The sequence below is a fragment of the Oncorhynchus keta genome, unplaced genomic scaffold (genome assembly GCF_023373465.1).
Source record: "Oncorhynchus keta strain PuntledgeMale-10-30-2019 unplaced genomic scaffold, Oket_V2 Un_scaffold_2008_pilon_pilon, whole genome shotgun sequence".
NCBI classification, from domain to species: Eukaryota; Metazoa; Chordata; class Actinopteri; order Salmoniformes; family Salmonidae; genus Oncorhynchus; species Oncorhynchus keta.
Window position 1 is genome coordinate 212150 of NW_026290853.1, and position 21152 is coordinate 233301.

At 42.2% G+C, this 21152-nt stretch overlaps 1 protein-coding gene and 1 long non-coding RNA gene across 2 annotated transcripts in view; both read right to left on the reverse strand.

Annotated features, from left to right (window-relative positions):
• The window catches only part of ap5z1 (adaptor related protein complex 5 subunit zeta 1), a 76792-nt gene that overhangs the window by 2600 nt on the left and 53040 nt on the right, over window positions 1-21152 (reverse strand). The window contains exons 11-16 of the mRNA XM_052514875.1: window positions 20825-20967; window positions 18858-18976; window positions 18171-18298; window positions 17934-18031; window positions 6422-6554; window positions 1148-1344 (exon numbers count right to left, since the gene is read on the reverse strand). Coding sequence (XP_052370835.1) covers window positions 1148-1344; window positions 6422-6554; window positions 17934-18031; window positions 18171-18298; window positions 18858-18976; window positions 20825-20967 — 818 coding nt within the window. The remainder of the gene's footprint in view (window positions 1-1147; window positions 1345-6421; window positions 6555-17933; window positions 18032-18170; window positions 18299-18857; window positions 18977-20824; window positions 20968-21152) is intronic.
• On the reverse strand, window positions 9164-10609 carry LOC127928009 (uncharacterized). The gene is made up of 3 exons (XR_008129965.1): window positions 9925-10609; window positions 9710-9881; window positions 9164-9666 (listed from the first exon to the last, which is right to left on the reverse strand). It is a non-coding gene; the product is annotated as an uncharacterized LOC127928009 (long non-coding RNA).

Here is a 21152-nt window from a genome sequence, read left to right on the forward strand (position 1 = left end):
GCCTGATGGCTGCATGGTGCAGTAGGCCTGATGGCTGCATGGTACAGTAGGCCTGATGGCTGCATGGTGCAGTAGGCCTGATGGCTGCATGGTACAGTAGGTAGGGAGCTACTACAGCAGTGAGCCTGTAGGCCTGATGGCTGCATGGTGCAGTAGGCCTGATGGCTGCATGGTACAGTAGGCCTGATGGCTGCATGGTGCAGTAGGCCTGATGGCTGCATGGTGCAGTAGGCCTGATGGCTGCATGGTGCAGTAGGCCTGATGGCTGCATGGTGCAGTAGGCCTGATGGCTGCATGGTGCAGTAGGCCTGATGGCTGCATGGTGCAGTAGGCCTGATGGCTGCATGGTACAGTAGGCCTGATGGCTGCATGGTGCAGTAGGCCTGATGGCTGCATGGTACAGTAGGTAGGGAGCTACTACAGCAGTGAGCCTGTAGGCCTGATGGCTGCATGGTGCAGTAGGCCTGATGGCTGCATGGTGCAGTAGGCCTGATGGCTGCATGGTGCAGTAGGGCTGATGGCTGCATGGTGCAGTAGGTAGGGAGCTACTACAGCAGTGAGCCTGTAGGCCTGATGGCTGCATGGTGCAGTAGGCCTGATGGCTGCATGGTGCAGTAGGCCTGATGGCTGCATGGTGCAGTAGGCCTGATGGCTGCATGGTGCAGTAGGCCTGATGGCTGCATGGTGCAGTAGGCCTGATGGCTGCATGGTGCAGTAGGGCTGATGGCTGCATGGTGCAGTAGGGCTGATGGCTGCATGGTGCAGTAGGCCTGATGGCTGCATGGTGCAGTAGGCCTGATGGCTGCATGGTGCAGTAGGCCTGATGGCTGCATGGTGCAGTAGGGCTGATGGCTGCATGGTGCAGTAGGCCTGATGGCTGCATGGTGCAGTAGGCCTGATGGCTGCATGGTGCAGTAGGGCTGATGGCTGCATGGTGCAGTAGGTAGGGAGCTACTACAGCGATTTGAAGTTCCATTTCAAACCTATAATGCAACACACTGAAAGCCCATTGTGTGTGTGTGTGTGTGTGTGTGTGTGTGTGTGTGTGTGTGTGTGTGTGTGTGTGTGTGTGTGTGTGTGTGTTACCTGGGAATGAGGTCGTGGGAACGAGAAGCCCATTGTGTGTGTGTGTGTGTGTGTGTGTTACCTGGGTATGAGGTCGTGGGAACGGGAAGCCAGTTTAGCGAGCGCGCTCAGTAAGGAGGTAACCACCCTGGGGGAGGGGCTTCCAGAGGAAGTGATCTCGAAGAGGACTGCCTCCAATGCCTCGAAACAGGAAGTAACCAGATCCACGGAACACCGAGAGTCAAATGACACTGACAGGTACTCACCTAGCACCCACACCTAGCACGGACACACAGGCACACACAGACACACACAGACACACACAGACTCGATCTGTCACCATGTGTCTGTAAAGGTTTCTCTAGTGTGAGTATGTGTAGTGTGTGTAGTGTGTATAGTAGAGTGTGTGTAGTGTGTATAGCATAGTGTGTGTAGTGTGTATAAAAGAGTGTGTATAGCATAGTGTGTATAGTATAGTGTGTATATCAGTGTGTATAGTATAGTGTGTATATCAGTGTGTATAGTATAGTGTGTATAGTAGAGTGTATATCAGTGTTTATAGTATATTGTGTATAGTATGTATATCAGTGTGTATAGTATGTATAGTATAGTGTGTGTATCAGTGTGTATAGTATAGTGTGTATAGTTTGTATAGTATAGTGTATATCAGTGTGTATAGTATAGTGTGTATAGTATAGTGTGTGTATCAGTGTGTATAGTAGAGTGTATATCAGTGTGTATAGTATAGAGTGTATATCAGTGTGTATAGTATAGTGTGTATATCAGTGTGTATAGTATAGTGTATATATCAGTGTGTATAGTGTGTATATCAGTGTGTATAGTATAGTGTGTATATCAGTGTGTATAGTATAGTGTGTATATCAGTGTGTAGAGTATAGTGTGTATATCAGTGTGTATAGTATAGTGTGTATAGTATAGTGTGTATATCAGTGTGTATAGTATAGTGTGTATATCAGTGTGTATAGTATAGTATAGTGTATATAGTAGAGTATGTATAGTATAGTGTGTATATCAGTGTGTAGAGTAGTGTATATCAGTATGTATAGCATAGTGTGTATATCAGTGTGTATAGTATAGTGTATATCAGTGTGTATAGTATGTATAGTATAGAGTGTATATCAGTGTGTATAGTATAGTGTGTATAGTATAGTGTGTATATCAGTGTGTATAGTATAGTGTATATCAGTGTGTATAGTAGAGTGTATATCAGTGTGTATAGTATAGTGTGTATAGTAGAGTGTATATCAGTGTGTATAGTAGAGTGTGTATATCAGTATGTATAGTATAGTGTGTATAGTATAGTGTGTATAGTATAGTGTGTATATCAGTATGTATAGTATAGTGTGTATAGTATAGTGTGTATATCAGTGTGTATAGTATATTGTGTATAGTATAGTGTGTATAGTATAGTGTGTATATCAGTGTGTATAGTATAGTGTGTATATCAGTGTGTATATCAGTGTGTATAGTATGTATAGTATAGTGTGTATATCAGTGTGTATAGTATATTGTGTATAGTATGTATAGTATAGTGTGTATATCAGTGTGTATAGTATAGTATGTATAGTATAGTGTGTATAGTATAGTGTATATCAGTGTGTATAGTATAGTGTGTATATCAGTGTGTATAGTATAGTGTGTATAGTATAGTGTATATCAGTGTGTATAGTATAGTGTATATCAGTGTTTATATTATGTGTATAGTGTGTATAGTATAGTGCGTATAGTATGTAGAGTATAGTGTATATCAGTGTGTATACTATAGTGTGTATAGTATAGTGTGTATATCAGTGTGTATAGTATAGTGTGTATAGTATGTATAGTATAGTGTGTATATCAGTGTGTATATCAGTGTGTATAGTATGTATAGTATAGTGTGTATATCAGTGTGTATAGTATAGTGTGTGTATCAGTGTGTATAGTATAGTGTGTATATCAGTGTGTATAGTATAGTGTGTATAGTGTGTATAGTATGTATAGTATAGTGTGTATAGTGTATATCAGTGTGTATAGTATATTGTGTATAGTATGTATAGTATAGTGTGTATAGTATAGTGTGTGTATCCGTGTGTATAGTATGTATAGTATAGTGTGTATATCAGTGTGTATAGTATAGTGTGTGTATCAGTGTGTATAGTATAGTGTGTATATCAGTGTGTATAGTATAGTGTGTATAGTATTTATAGTATAGTGTGTATAGTATAGTGTGTATATCAGTGTGTATAGTATATTGTGTATATCAGTGTGTATAGTATGTATAGTATAGTGTGTATATCAGTGTGTATAGTATGTATAGTGTGTATAGTATAGTGTGTGTATCAGTGTGTATAGTATAGTGTGTATATCAGTGTGTATAGTATAGTGTGTATAGTATGTATAGTATAGCGGGTATAGTGTATATCAGTGTGTATAGTAGAGTGTATACCAGTGTTTATATTATGTGTATAGTAAACCTTGTGAAGTAGAGTGAATATCAGTGTGTATAGTGTGTATATCAGTGTGTATAGTATAGTGTGTATATCAGTGTGTATAGTATATTGTGTATAGTATGTATAGTAAAAAAAATCTAATCAAATTTTATTTGTCACATACACATGGTTAGCAGATGTTAATGCGAGTGTAGCGAAATGCTTGTGCTTCTAGTTCCGACAATGCAGTGATAACCAACAAGTAATCTAACTAACTAATAGTGTGTATATCAGTGTGTATAGTATATTGTGTGTATCAGTGTGTATAGTATAGTGTGTGTATAGTATAGTGTGTATATCAGTGTGTATAGTATAGTGTGTATATCAGTGTGTATAGTATAGTGTGTATATCAGTGTGTATAGTATAGTGTGTATATCATGTGTATAGTATAGTGTGTATATCAGTGTGTATAGTAGAGTGTATATCAGTGTGTATAGTATAGTGTGTATATCAGTGTGTATAGTAGAGTGTATATCAGTGTGTATAGTGTGTATATCAGTGTGTATATCAGTGTGTATATCAGTATGTATAGTATAGTGTGTATATCAGTGTTTATAGTATAGTGTGTATAGTATGTATAGTATAGTGTGTATATCAGTGTGTATAGTATAGTGTGTATATCAGTGTGTATAGTATAGTGTGTATAGTATGTATAGTATAGTGTGTATATCAGTGTGTATAGTATAGTGTGTATAGTATAGTGTGTATATCAGTGTGTATAGTATAGTGTGTATATCAGTGTGTATAGTATAGTGTGTATATCAGTGTGTATAGTATAGTGTGTATATCAGTGTGTATAGTATAGTGTGTATATCAGTGTGTATAGTATATTGTGTATAGTGTATATAGTATAATGTGTATAGTATGTATACTAGAGTGTATATCAGTGTTTATATTATGTGTATAGTAAACCTTGTGAAAACTTACAGAAAACATTTGTCCTCTGTCATTGCCAACAAAGGGTATATAACAAAGTATTGAGATAAACTTTTGTTATTGACCAAATACTTATTTTACACCATAATTTGCAAATAAATTCATTACAAATCCTACAATGTGATCTTCTGGATTTTTTTTCTCATTTTGTCTGTCATAGTTGAAGTGTACCTATGATGAAAATTACAGGCCTCTCATCTTTTTAAGTGGGAGAACTTGCACAATTGGTGGCTGACTAAATACTTTTTTCCCCCACTGTATATAGTATATAGTTCTCACCACGTGTGTATATTATAGTGTATAGTTCTCACCACATGTGTGTATATTATAGTATATAGTATATAGTTCTCACCACGTGTGTATATTATAGTATATAGTTCTCACCACATGTGTGTATATTATAGTATATAGTTCTCACCACATGTGTGTATATTATAGTATATAGTATATAGTTCTCACCACATGTGTGTATATTATAGTATATAGTATATAGTTCTCACCACGTGTGTATATTATAGTATATAGTTCTCACCACGTGTGTGTATATTATAGTGTATAGTTCTCACCACATGTGTGTATATTATAGTATATAGTATATAGTTCTCACCACGTGTGTATATTATAGTATATAGTTCTCACCACGTGTGTATATTATAGTGTATAGTTCTCACCACATGTGTGTATATTATAGTATATAGTATATAGTTCTCACCACGTGTGTATATTATAGTATATAGTTCTCACCACATGTGTGTATATTATAGTGTATAGTATATAGTTCTCACCACATGTGTGTATATTATAGTGTATAGTTCTCACCACATGTGTGTATATTATAGTGTATAGTATATAGTTCTCACCACATGTGTGTATATTATAGTGTATAGTATATAGTTCTCACCACATGTGTGTATATTATAGTATATAGTATATAGTTCTCACCACATGTGTGTATATTATAGTGTATAGTATATAGTTCTCACCACATGTGTGTATATTATAGTGTATAGTATATAGTTCTCACCACATGTGTGTATATTATAGTGGTATATTATAGTGTATAGTATATAGTTCTCACCACATGTGTGTATATTATAGTGTATAGTATATAGTTCTCACCACATGTGTGTATATTATAGTATATAGTATATAGTTCTCACCACATGTGTGTATATTATAGTGTATAGTATATAGTTCTCACCACATGTGTGTATATTATAGTATATAGTATATAGTTCTCACCACATGTGTGTATATTATAGTGTATAGTATATAGTTCTCACCACGTGTGTGTATATTATAGTGTATAGTATATAGTTCTCACCACATGTGTGTATATTATAGTGTATAGTATATAGTTCTCACCACATGTGTGTATATTATAGTATATAGTATATAGTTCTCACCACATGTGTGTATATTATAGTATATAGTATATAGTTCTCACCACATGTGTGTATATTATAGTATATAGTATATAGTTCTCACTACATGTGTGTATATTATAGTATATAGTATATAGTTCTCACCACATGTGTGTATATTATAGTATATAGTATATAGTTCTCACCACATGTGTGTATATTATAGTGTATAGTATATAGTTCTCACCACATGTGTGTATATTATAGTATATAGTATATAGTTCTCACCACGTGTGTATATTATAGTATATAGTTCTCACCACATGTGTGTATATTATAGTATATAGTATATAGTTCTCACCACATGTGTGTATATTATAGTGTATAGTATATAGTTCTCACCACATGTGTGTATATTATAGTATATAGTATATAGTTCTCACCACATGTGTGTATATTATAGTATATAGTATATAGTTCTCACCACATGTGTGTATATTATAGTGTATAGTATATAGTTCTCACCACATGTGTGTATATTATAGTATATAGTATATAGTTCTCACCACATGTGTGTACAGGTCTTCTTTGCTGTGGATGTTAGTGGTGGTTCCAGCAAACTCCAGCAGCTCCCGTGATTGGTCCACAACCAGAGAGGGGTGGAGCTTACACAGCTTCAACAAGTGGTGGCTAAAAACTCTAGAGAGAGAAACAAGAGAGAAAATCAAAAGAGAACCGAGAGAAATGAGAGAGAAATGAGAGAGAGAGAAACGAGAGAGAGAGAGAGAGAGAGAGAGAGAGAGAGTGGAAAGATTGAGAGTTAATGAGCAGATGAGCTCCTGAATTGTTCAGCATGTTCTTCCAAAAGATAGACAGAGTTGTATAAAAGGTTGATTATTTTACAAGGACATATACAGGGTAACCCCTTCCACATCATCTACAGGGCACTGTGAAGAGATCAGTACAGTACCCCTTAGATATTAAACATGACAAGGCACCGAGAGGCACCGAGAGAGTACAGAGAGAAGCTCCTCATGGACAATCCAGAAACACTTTTTGCTGACTGCTACAAAAACGGGAACGTCAGTAACCTTCCGCACAGACCATCCCTTTATTTTCTATTTGTTCTCATTTACATCTGCGACCTGGCCAAGATAAAGCAAAGCAGTGCGACACAAACAACAACACAGAGTTACACATGGAGTATAGTCAATAACACAATAGAAAAAGTCTCTATACAGTGTGTGCAAATGGCGTGAGGAGGTGAGGCAATAAATAGGCCATAGTAGCAAAGTAATTACAGTTTAACACTGGAGTGATAGATGTGCAGATGATGATGTGCAAGTAGAAATACTGGTGTGCAAAAAATAAAATCAAACCAATATGGGGATGAGGTAGGTAGTTGGGCTATTTACAGATGGGCTGTGTACAGCTGCAGCGGTCAGTAAGCTGCTCAGTTAGCTGATGCTTAAAGTTATTGAGGGAGATATAAGTCTCCAACTTCAGCAATTTTTGCAATTCGTTCCAGTCACTGGCTGCAGAGAACTGGAAGGAAAGGCGGCCAAAGGGGGTGCTGGCTTTGGGGATGACCAGTGTGATATACCCGCTGGAGCGTGTGCTATGGGTGGGTGTTGCTATGGTGACCAGTGAGCGGAGATAAGGCGGAGCTTTACCTAGCAAAGACTTATAGATGACCTGGAGCCATTGGGTTAGGCAACGAATATGTAGCGAGGGCCAGCCGACGAGAGTGTACAGGTCACAGTGGTAGGTGGTATATGGGGCTTTGGTGACAAAACGGATGGCACTGTGATAGACTGCATCCAATTTGCCGAGTGTTGGAGGCTATTTTGTAAATGACATCGTCAAGTCCAGGATTGGTAGGATAGTCAGTTTTACGAGGGAGTTTTGCGGCGTGAGTGAAGGAGGCTTTGTTGTGAAATAGGAAGCCAATTCTAGATTTAATTGGAGATGTTGGAGATGTTGAATACGAGTCTGGAAACAGTCTAACCAGACACCTAGGTATTTATAGCTGTCCACATATTCTAAGTCAGAACCGTCCAGAGTAGTGATGCTCGTCGGGCGGGCAGTGATCGGTTGAAGAGCATGCATTTAGTTTTACTAGCGTTTAAGAGCAGTTGGAGGCCACGGAAGGAGCGTTGTACGGCATTGAAGCTCGTTTGGAGGTTTGTTAACGCAGTGTCCAAAGAAGGGCCAGATGTATACAGAATGGTGTCATCTGTGTAGAGGTGGATCAGGGAATCACCTGCTGCAAGAACGACATCGTTGATATATACAGAGAAAAGAGTCAGCCTGAGAATTGAACCCTGTGGTACTCCCATAGAGACTGCCAGAGATCCTCTCTCATTTTTGATCATGTTAGGTTCTTATTATCCAACAATAACCACTCAGAGTGAAAGAGAAACATTTCATGCTCTGATCTGAGAATTGAACCCTGTGGTACTCCCATAGAGACTGCCAGAGGTCCTCTCTCATTTTTTGATGTTAGGTTCTTATTATCCAACAATAACTACTCAGAGTGAAAGAGAAACATTTCATGCTCTGATCCAGTGGAAACATCATAAAATAGCCCGACCTGATTACTTCTTATCAGTGGTTGACTTGGACTGGAATAGGTTCCGGAACTCATTTTGGGTTCTGGAACTGTTTTATATTCAGGTGTAGGAGCTCCAGAATACTTTAGAGATAATATTCTATAAGAGGAAGAGGAGCTCCAGAATACTTTAGAGATAATATTCTATAAGAGGAAGAGGAGCTCCAGAATACTTTAGAGATAATATTCTATAAGAGGAAGAGGAGCTCCATAATACTTTTGAGATAATATTCTATAAGAGGAAGAGGAGCTCCATAATACTTTAGAGATAATATTCTATAAGAGGAAGAGGAGCTCCATAATACTTTAGAGATAATATTCTATAAGAGGAAGAGGAGCTCCATAATACTTTAGAGATAATATTCTATAAGAGGAAGAGGAGCTCCATAATACTTTAGAGATAATATTCTATAAGAGGAAGAGGAGCTCCATAATACTTTTGAGATAATATTCTATAAGAGGAAGAGGAGCTCAAGCTGTAGAACATTGAGATATGAAGACATTATTATAAATTAAATTAAATTCACAAAAATGTACATATGAAAACCATAAGTGGCACGCAGATTGGTAGACACTATGACACTAGACACTATGACACTAGACACTATGGAACACAAAGCTTTTACTATCTCATCCTGGAATATACAAGGTCTGAACAGGAACCCAGACTTCATCAAAGAAATGTGAAATACAGACATTGTCATCCTACAAGGGGAGATAAACCATTTCCAGGCCCAGGGACTGTGGAGACCTAAATGCCAGAACGGGACAAGAATCTGACACCCTCAGCACCCAGGGAGACAAACACCTGCCTGGAGGTGACAGCATTCCCTCCACCATATGCCCCCCTAGGCACAACTACGACAACATAACCAACAAAAACGGGTCACAACTCCTGCAGCTCTGTCGCACGCTGGGTCTGTACATAGTCAATGGTACTATAGGCTTCAAGGGGACTCTTACGGTAGGGACACAATCACCTGACCTCATCCCTTGGCAGTAGTACTGTAGACTACTTTATCACTGACCTCATCCCTTGTCAGTAGTACTGTAGACTACTTTATCACTGACCTCATCCCTTGGCAGTAGTACTGTAGACTACTTTATCACTGACCTCATCCCTTGGCAGTAGTACTGTAGACTACTTTATCACTGACCTCATCCCTTGGCAGTAGTACTGTAGACTACTTTATCACTGACCTCAACCCTTGGCAGTAGTACTGTAGACTACTTTATCACTGACCTCATCCCTTGGCAGTAGTACTGTAGACTACTTTATCACTGACCTCATCCCTTGGCAGTAGTACTGTAGACTACTTTATCACTGACCTCATCCCTTGGCAGTAGTACTGTAGACTACTTTATCACTGACCTCATCCCTTGGCAGTAGTACTGTAGACTACTTTATCACTGACCTCAACCCTTGGCAGTAGTACTGTAGACTACTTTATCACTGACCTCATCCCTTGGCAGTAGTACTGTAGACTACTTTATCACTGACCTCATCCCTTGGCAGTAGTACTGTAGACTACTTTATCACTGACCTCATCCCTTGGCAGTAGTACTGTAGACTACTTTATCACTGACCTCATCCCTTGGCAGTAGTACTGTAGACTACTTTATCACTGACCTCATCCCTTGGCAGTAGTACTGTAGACTACTTTATCACTGACCAGTCACTGACCTGTTCAGTCAGCCCACTGACACCCCTATCAGATCACTGCTGAATAACCATCTACTTGAACAGACTCAATCATGAGGCATCAAAGCCAAATGAACTGAATAATATTAAGAAATGCTATAGATGGAAGGAAAGTAGTGTAGAAACCTACCAAAAAACGATTAGGCAACAACAAATTCAATCCCTTCTAGACAACTCCCTGGACAAAACATTTCACTGTAATAGTGAAGGTGTAAACTTGGCAGTAGTAAACCTAAACAGTATATTTGACCTTTCAGCTCCCCTATCAAATCTAACGTTTTCAAGCAATGACAAATGGTTTGACGAAGAATGCAAAAACCTAAGAAAGAAATTGAGAAAACTGTCCAACCAAAAACATGACATCACAAAAGCCCATAATGACATCACAATACCCCATTATGACATCACAATACCCCCTAATGACGAAGCGCAAAAAAGGATTTTAGATTTATTTTCAAATGTATAAAAATGTAAAAATGTAAATACCATATTTATATACAATACCAGTCACACTCTCTCTCTCTCTCTCTCTCTCTCTGTCTCTGTCTCTCTACTCATTCCAGTGTTTCTTTTTTACAATAAAAAAAAAATAAAAAATAAAAAGTGTTAAACAAATCAAAATATATTTTATATTCTTCAAAGTGGCCCCCCTTTCTCTCAACCAGCTTCATGAGAAATGTTTTTCCAACAGTCTTGAAGGAGTTCCCACATTTGCTGAGCACTTGATGGCTGCTTTTCCTTCACTCTGCAGTCCAACTCATCCCAAAGCATCTTAATTGGGTTGAGGTGTGGTGATTGTGGAGGCCAGGTCATCTGATGCAGCACTCCATCACTCTCCTGTGATGGAGTGGATGGACAAGGCCACCAGACAATTACATTGACCCCCCCTCCATTTGTTTTGAACACTGCTGCTGCGTTTATTTATTTTAGTTTTTTAACCCCGTCTCCACAGGAGGCCTTTTGGGAGGCAGTCATTGTAAATAATGATTTGTTATTAACTGACTTGCCTAGTTAAATAAAGGATCAATAAAATAAATGAATACTCACTGTTTATGATCTATGCATAGTCACTTCACCCCTACCTACATGTACACATTACCTCAACTAACCTGTACCCTTCACCCCTACCTACATGTACACATTACCTCAACTAACCTGTACCCTTCACCCCTACCTACATGTACGCTTCACCCCTACCTACATGTACACATTACCCCTACCTACATGTACACATTACCCCTACCTACATGTACACATTACCTCAACTAACCTGTACCCTTCACCCCTACCTACATGTACGCTTCACCCCTACCTACATGTACACATTACCCCTACCTACATGTACACATTACCTCAACTAACCTGTACCCTTCACCCCTACCTACATGTACCCTTCACCCCTACCTACATGTACACATTACCCCTACCTACATGTACACATTACCTCAACTAACCTGTACCCTTCACCCCTACCTACATGTACGCTTCACCCCTACCTACATGTACACATTACCCCTACCTACATGTACACATTACCCCTACCTACATGTACACATTACCTCAACTAACCTGTACCCTTCACCCCTACCTACATGTACGCTTCACCCCTACCTACATGTACACATTACCCCTACCTACATGTACACATTACCCCTACCTACATGTACACATTACCTCAACTAACCTGTACCCTTCACCCCTACCTACATGTACACATTACCCCTACCTACATGTACACATTACCTCAACTAACCTGTACCCTTCACCCCTACCTACATGTACACATTACCTCAACTAACCTGTACCCTTCACCCCTACCTACATGTACACATTACCTCAACTAACCTGTACCCTTCACCCCTACCTACATGTACACATTACCTCAACTAACCTGTACCCTTCACCCCTACCTACATGTACACATTACCTTAACTAACCTGTACCCTTCACCCTACATACATGTACACATTACCTCAACTAACCTGTACCCTTCACCCCTACCTACATGTAAACATTACCTCAACTAACCTGTACCCTTCACCCCTACCTACATGTACACATTACCTCAACTAACCTGTACCCTTCACCCCTACCTACATGTACCCTTCACCCCTACCTACATGTACACATTACCTCGACTAACCTGTACCCTTCACCCCTACCTACATGTACACATTACCTCGACTAACCTGTACCCTTCACCCCTACCTACATGTACACATTACCTCAACTAATCTGTACCCTTCACCCCTACCTACATGTACCCTTCACCCCTACCTACATGTACCCTTCACCCCTACCTACATGTACACATTACCCCTACCTACATGTACCCTTCACCCATACCTACATGTACACATTACCTCAACTAACCTGTACCCTTCACCCCTACCTACATGTACCCTTCACCCCTACCTACATGTACACATTACCCCTACCTACATGTACCCTTCAACCCTACCTACATGTACACATTACCTCAACTAACCTGTACCCTTCACCCCTACCTACATGTACCCTTCACCCCTACCTACATGTACACATTACCTCGACTAACCTGTACCCTTCACCCCTACCTACATGTACACATTACCTCAACTAACATGTACCCTTCACCCCTACCTACATGTACCCTTCACCCCTACCTACATGTACCCTTCACCCCTACCTACATGTACCCTTCACCCCTACCTACATGTACACATTACCTCAACAAACCTGTACCCTTCACCCCTACCTACATGTACCCTTCACTCCTACCTACATGTACCCTTCACCCCTACCTACATGTACCCTTCATCCCTACCTACATGTACCCTTCACCCCTACCTACATGTACCCTTCACCCCTACCTACATGTACCCTTCACCCCTACCTACATGTACCCTTCACATGTACACATTACCTCAACAAACCCTTCACCTACATGTACCCTTCACCCCTACCTACATGTACCCTTCACCCCTACCTACATGTACCCTTCACCCCTACCTACATGTACACATTACCTCAACTAACCTGTACCCTTCACCCCTACCTACATGTACACATTACCTCAACTAACCTGTACCCTTCACCCCTACCTACATGTACACATTACCTCAACTAACCTGTACCCTTCACCCCTACCTACATGTACGCTTCACCCCTACCTACATGTACCCTTCACCCCTACCTACATGTACACATTACCCCTACCTACATGTACACATTACCTCAACTAACCTGTACCCTTCACCCCTACCTACATGTACACATTACCCCTACCTACATGTACACATTACCTCAACTAACCTGTACCCTTCACCCCTACCTACATGTACACATTACCTCAACTAACCTGTACCCTTCACCCCTACCTACATGTACACATTACCTCAACTAACCTGTACCCTTCACCCCTACCTACATGTACACATTACCTCAACTAACCTGTACCCTTCACCCCTACCTACATGTACACATTACCTCAACTAACCTGTACCCTTCACCCTACATACATGTACACATTACCTCAACTAACCTGTACCCTTCACCCCTACCTACATGTACACATTACCTCAACTAACCTGTACCCTTCACCCCTACCTACATGTACCCTTCACCCCTACCTACATGTACACATTACCTCGACTAACCTGTACCCTTCACCCCTACCTACATGTACACATTACCTCGACTAACCTGTACCCTTCACCCCTACCTACATGTACACATTACCTCAACTAATCTGTACCCTTCACCCCTACCTACATGTACCCTTCACCCCTACCTACATGTACCCTTCACCCCTACCTACATGTACCCTTCACCCATACCTACATGTACACATTACCTCAACTAACCTGTACCCTTCACCCCTACCTACATGTACCCTTCACCCCTACCTACATGTACACATTACCCCTACCTACATGTACCCTTCAACCCTACCTACATGTACACATTACCTCAACTAACCTGTACCCTTCACCCCTACCTACATGTACCCTTCACCCCTACCTACATGTACCCTTCACCCCTACCTACATGTACACATTACCTCAACAAACCTGTACCCTTCACCCCTACCTACATGTACCCTTCACTCCTACCTACATGTACCCTTCACCCCTACCTACATGTACCCTTCACCCCTACCTACATGTACCCTTCATCCCTACCTACATGTACCCTTCACCCCTACCTACATGTACCCTTCACCCCTACCTACATGTACCCTTCACACCTACCTACATGTACCCTTCACCCCTACCTACATGTACCCTTCACCCCTACCTACATGTACACATTACCTCAACAAACCTGTACCCTTCACCCCTACCTACATGTACCCTTCACCCCTACCTACATGTACCCTTCACCCCTACCTACATGTACACATTACCTCAACTAACCTGTACCCTTCACCCCTACCTACATGTACACATTACCTCAACTAACCTGTACCCTTCACCCCTACCTACATTTACACATTACCTCAACTAACCTGTACCCTTCACCCCTACCTACATGTACACATTACCCCTACCTACATGTACACATTACCTCAACTAACCTGTACCCTTCACCCCCACCTACATGTACCCTTCACCCCTACCTACATGTACCCTTCACCCCTACCTACATGTACACATTACCTCAACTAGCCTGTACCCTTCACCCCTACCTACATGTACCCTTCACCCCTACCTACATGTACACATTACCTCGACTAACCTGTACCCTTCACCCCTACCTACATGTACCCTTCACCCCTACCTACATGTACCCTTCACCCCTACCTACATGTACCCTTCACCCCTACCTACATGTACCCTTCACCCCTACCTACATGTACCCTTCACCACTACCTACATGTACCCTTCACCCCTACCTACATGTACCCTTCACCCCTACCTACATGTACCCTTCACCCCTACCTACATTTACACATTACCTCAACGAACCTGTACCCTTCACCCCTACCTACATGTACCCTTCACCCCTACCTACATGTACCCTTCACCCCTACCTACATGTACCCTTCACCCCTACCTACATGTACACATTACCCCTACCTACATGTACACATTACCTCAACTAACCTGTACCCTTCACCCCTACCTACATGTACACATTACCCCTACCTACATGTACACATTACCTCAAATAACCTGTACCTTTCACCCCTACCTACATGTACCCTTCACCCCTACCTACATGTACACATTACCTCGACTAACCTGTACCCTTCACCCCTACCTACATGTACACATTACCTCAAATAACCTGTACCCTTCACCCCTACCTACATGTACACATTACCTCAAATAACCTGTACCTTTCACCCCTTCCTACATGTACCCTTCACCCCTACCTACATGTACACATGACCTCAACTAACCTGTACCCTTCACCCCTACCTACATGTACCCTTCACCCCTACCTACATGTACCCTTCACCCCTACCTACATGTACCCTTCACCCCTACCTACATGTACACATTACCTCAACTAACCTGTACCCTTCACCCCTTCCTACATGGACACATTACCTCAACTAACCTGTACCCTTCACCCCTACCTTCATTACCTCAGGTATGTGTGATGAGGTGTGTGTACTGACCAGTGTGTGTGTGATGAGGTGTGTGTCCTGACCAGTGTGTGTGTCCTGACCAGTGTGTGTGTGATGAGGTGTGTGTCCTGACCAGTGTGTGTGTGATGTGGTGTGTGTACTGACCAGTGTGTGTGTCCTGACCAGTGTGTGTGTGATGTGGTGTGTGTCCTGACCAGTGTGTGTGTGATGAGGTGTGTGTACTGACCAGTGTGTGTGTGATGTGGTGTGTGTACTGACCAGTGTGTGTGTGATGTGGTGTGTGTACTGACCAGTGTGTGTGTCCTGACCAGTGTGTGTGTCCTGACCAGTGTGTGTGTCCTGACCAGTGTGTGTGTGATGTGGTGTGTGTACTGACCAGTGTGTGTGTGATGTGGTGTGTGTACTGACCAGTGTGTGTGTGATGAGGTGTGTGTACTGACCAGTGTGTGTGTGATGTGGTGTGTGTACTGACCAGTGTGTGTGTGATGTGGTGTGTGTACTGACCAGTGTGTGTGTCCTGGCCAGTGTGTGTGTGATGAGGTGTGTGTACTGACCAGTGTGTGTGTCCTGGCCAGTGTGTGTGTGATGAGGTGTGTGTACTGACCAGTGTATGTGTGATGTGGTGTGTGTCCTGACCAGTGTGTGTGTCCTGACCAGTGTGTGTGTGATGTGGTGTGTGTACTGACCAGTGTGTGTGTGATGAGGTGTGTGTACTGACCAGTGTGTGTGTACTGACCAGTGTGTGTGTGATGTGGTGTGTGTACTGACCAGTGTGTGTGTGATGTGGTGTGTGTACTGACCAGTGTGTGTGTGATGAGGTGTGTGTACTGACCAGTGTGTGTGTCCTGACCGGTGTGTGTGTCCTGACCAGTGTGTGTGTGATGTGGTGTGTGTCCTGACCAGTGTGTGTGTACTGACCAGTGTGTGTGTCCTGACCAGTGTGTGTGTCCTGACCAGTGTGTGTGTGATGTGGTGTGTGTACTGACCAGTGTGTGTGTCCTGACCAGTGTGTGTGTCCTGACCAGTGTGTGTGTGATGAGGTGTGTGTCCTGACCAGTGTGTGTGTGATGTGGTGTGTGTCCTGACCAGTGTGTGTGTGATGTGGTGTGTGTCCTGACCAGTGTGTGTGTGATGAGGTGTGTGTCCTGACCAGTGTGTGTGTCCTGACCAGTGTGTGTGTCCTGACCAGTGTGTGTGTGATGAGGTGTGTGTCCTGACCAGTGTGTGTGTGATGTGGTGTGTGTCCTGACCAGTGTGTGTGTGATGTGGTGTGTGTCCTGACCAGTGTGTGTGTGATGAGGTGTGTGTCCTGACCAGTGTGTGTGTGATGTGGTGTGTGTCCTGACCAGTGTGTGTGTGATGTGGTGTGTGTACTGACCAGTGTGTGTGTGATGAGGTGTGTGTCCTGACCAGTGTGTGTGTCCTGACCAGTGTGTGTGTGATGAGGTGTGTGTCCTGACCAGTGTGTGTGTACTGACCAGTGTGTGTGTGATGTGGTGTGTGTCCTGACCAGTGTGTGTGTGATGAGGTGTGTGTCCTGACCAGTGTGTGTGTGATGTGGTGTGTGTACTGACCGGTGTGTGTGTGATGTGGTGTGTGTCCTGACCAGTGTGTGTGTGATGTGGTGTGTGTACTGACCAGTGTGTGTGTGATGTGGTGTGTGTACTGACCTGTGTGTGTGTGATGTGGTGTGTGTACTGACCAGTGTGTGTGTGATGTGGTGTGTGTACTGACCAGTGTGTGTGTGATGTGGTGTGTGTACTGACCTGTTTGTGTGTGATGTGGTGTGTGTACTGACCAGTGTGTGTGTGATGTGGTGTGTGTACTGACCAGTGTGTGTGTGATGTGGTGTGTGTCCTGACCAGTGTGTGTGTGATGTGGTGTGTGTACTGACCAGTGTGTGTGTGATGAGGTGTGTGTCCTGACCAGTGTGATGAGGTGTGGTGTGTGTACTGACCGGTGTGATGTGGTGTGTGTACTGACCGGTGTGATGTGGTGTGGTGTGTGTCCTGACCAGTGTGTGTGTGATGTGGTGTGGTGTGTGTCCTGACCAGTGTGTGTGTGATGTGATGAGGTGTGTGTCCTGACCAGTGTGTGTGTGATGAGGTGTGTGTACTGACCGGTGTGATGTGGTGTGGTGTGTGTACTGACCGGTGTGATGAGGTGTGGTGTGGTGTGTGTACTGACCGGTGTATCTCTGCAGTGTATTTGGGGATGTTGAGCAACAGACTGCTTCTCTCCAACAGCACCAACACCAGCTGGGCCAGCAACCTCTCATCTGATACCTACACACACACACACACACACACACACACACACACACACACACACACACACACACACACATCTAAGCTGTACTTATATACACAAAATACATGTTTTATCTCTGACTTATTCTGGTTGTAGCCTGTGTGTGTGTGTTACCGTGGTAACTGTGTTGAAGTAGACGTGCAGCAGCACTGGAACACTTTGAGCTGATTGGATGACTCTGGACCAATCAGCTGCCTCCATCAGCAGGTCATGGAGCACACTCAGTCTGTCCATGGTATCACCTGGGGAGAAATACATTATATTACAGTAGTGGCATTACAGTATTGGTATTACAGTAGTAGTGGTATTATAGTAGTGGTATTACAGTAGTAGTGGTATTACAGTATTACAGTAGTAGTGATATTACAGTAGTGGTATTACAGTAGTAGTGGTATTACAGTAGTAGTGGTATTACAGTAGTAGTGATATTATAGTAGTGGTATTACAGTAGTAGTGGTATTACAGTAGTAGTGGTATTATAGTAGTGGTATTACAGTAGTGGTATTACAGTAGTAGTGGCATTACAGTATTGGTATTACAGTAGTAGTGGTATTATAGTAGTGGTATTACAGTAGTAGTGGCATTACAGTATTGGTATTATAGTAGTGGTATTACAGTAGTGGTATTACAGTAGTAGTGGTATTACAGTAGTAGTGGTATTACAGTAGTGGTATTACAGTAGTGGTATTACAGTAGTAGTGGTATTATAGTAGTGGTGTTACAGTAGTAGTGGTATTATAGCATTACAGTAGTAATATTACAGTAGTGGTATTATAATATTACAGTAGTTTGTGACATTACCAGACCCTGCCTCCCCTCTCAACAGGAACAGGAAGAGGCCTCTATGGGCGGGGCTTCGGAAAGCTTCCAGCGATGACAGACCACGCCCCCCTGGCTCAGACACAGGGAAGCATGCAGACCTGACACGCACAGATCACCATGTTACATTTCTATATTGCTCTGATGTTTCTCTGAAATGCTTCTAGGAACATTGTGTATGTCATCAACGTAGAATACACTATGTATTTATTGTTTATGTTATTGATTGATTTGTTATTACACCATCTTACAGAGATACTTTACACACATCAACGTAGAATACACTATGTATTTATTGTTTATGTTATTGATTGATTTGTTATTACACCATCTTACAGAGATACTTTACACACATCAACGTAGAATACACTACGTATTTATTGTGTATGTTATTGATTGATTTGTTATTACACCATCTTACAGAGATACTTTACACACATCAACGTAGAATACACTATGTATTTATTGTGTATACAGTTGAACTCGGAAGTTTACATACACTTAGGTTGGATTTTCAAACTATAGTTTTGGCAAATCGGTTAGGACATCTACTTTGTGCATGACACAAGTCATTTTTCCAACAATTGTTTACAGACAGATTAATTCACTGTATCACAATTCCAGTGGGTCAGAAGTTTACATACACTAAGTTGACTGTGCCTTTAAACAGCTTGGAAAATTTCAGAAAATTACATGGTTTTAGAAGCTTCTGATTGACTCAGATTATGTCAATTAGCCTATGAATGTACTTTGGTGCGAAAAGTGTACAAAAGTATCTATATCCACAGTAAAACGAGTCCTATATCGACATAACCTTAAAGGCCGCTCAGCAAGGAAGAAGCCACTGCTACAAAACCACCATATAAAAGCCAGACTACGGTTTGCAACTGCACATGGGGACAAAGATCGTACTTTTTGGAGAAATGTCCTCTGGTCTGATGAAACAAAAATAGAACTGTTTGGCCACAATGACCATCGTTATGTTTGGAGGAAAAAGGGGGAGACTTCAAGCCGAAGAACACCATCCCAACTGTGAAGCATGGGGGTGGCAGCATCATGTTGTGGGGGTGGCAGCATCATGTTGTGGGGGTGGCAGCATCATGTTGTGGGGGTGGCAGCATCATGTTGTGGGGGTGGCAGCATCATGTTGTGGGGGTGGCAGCATCATGTTGTGGGGGTGGCAGCATCATGTTGTGGGGGTGGCAGCATCATGTTGTGGGGGTGGCAGCATCATGTTGTGGGGGTGGCAGCATCATGTTGTGGGGGTGCTTTGCTGCAGGAGGGACTGGTGCCCTTCACAAAATAGATGGCATCATGAGGCAGGAAAATTATGTGGATGTATTGAAGCAACATCTCAAGACATCAGTCAGGTAGATAAAGCTTGATCGCAAATCGGTCTTCCAAATGGACAACGACCCCAAGCATACTTCCAAAGTTGTGGCAAAATGGCTTAAGGACAACAAAGTCAAGGTATTGGAGTGGCCATTACAAAGCCCTGACCTCAATCCCAGAGAAGATTTGTGGGTGAGCAAGGAGGCCTACAAACCCGACTCAGTTACACCAGCTCTGTCAGGAGGAATGGGCCAAAATTCACCAAACTTACTGTGGGACGTTTGTGGAAGGCTACCTGAAAAGTTTGACCCAAGTTAAACAATTTAAAGGCAATGCTACCAAATACTAATTGAGTGATTGCAAACTTCTGACCCACTGGGAATGTGATGAAAGAAATTAAAGCTGAAATAAATAATTGTCTCTACTATTATTCTGGCATTTCACATTCTTAAAATAAAGTGGTGATCCTAACTGACCAAAGACAGGGAATTTTTACTAGGATTAAATGTCAGGAATTGTGAAAAAATAAGTTTAAATGTATTTGGCTAAGGTGTATGTAAACTTCAGAGTTCAACTGTATAAGCATTCTATCTCTACGTGTGTGTGTGTGTGTGTACCTGAGCTGCAGGGTGAGAGCAGCAGTGAGACAGGGCAAGTCCAGTAGAGAGTGCAGCAGCTCAACTGCAGTCCCAGCCGTGACCAGAGAGGGCAGCACATCCACATAGTCAGATACCAGGCCTGGACTGTCCCACGCTAGGAACTACAACACAACACATAGTCAGATACCTGGCCTGGACTGTCCCACGCTAGGAACTACAACACATAGTCAGATACCAGGCCTGGACTGTCCCACGCTAGGAACTACAACACATAGTCAGATACCAGGCCTGGACTGTCCCACGCTAGGAACTACAACACATCACATAGTCAGATACCAGGCCTGGA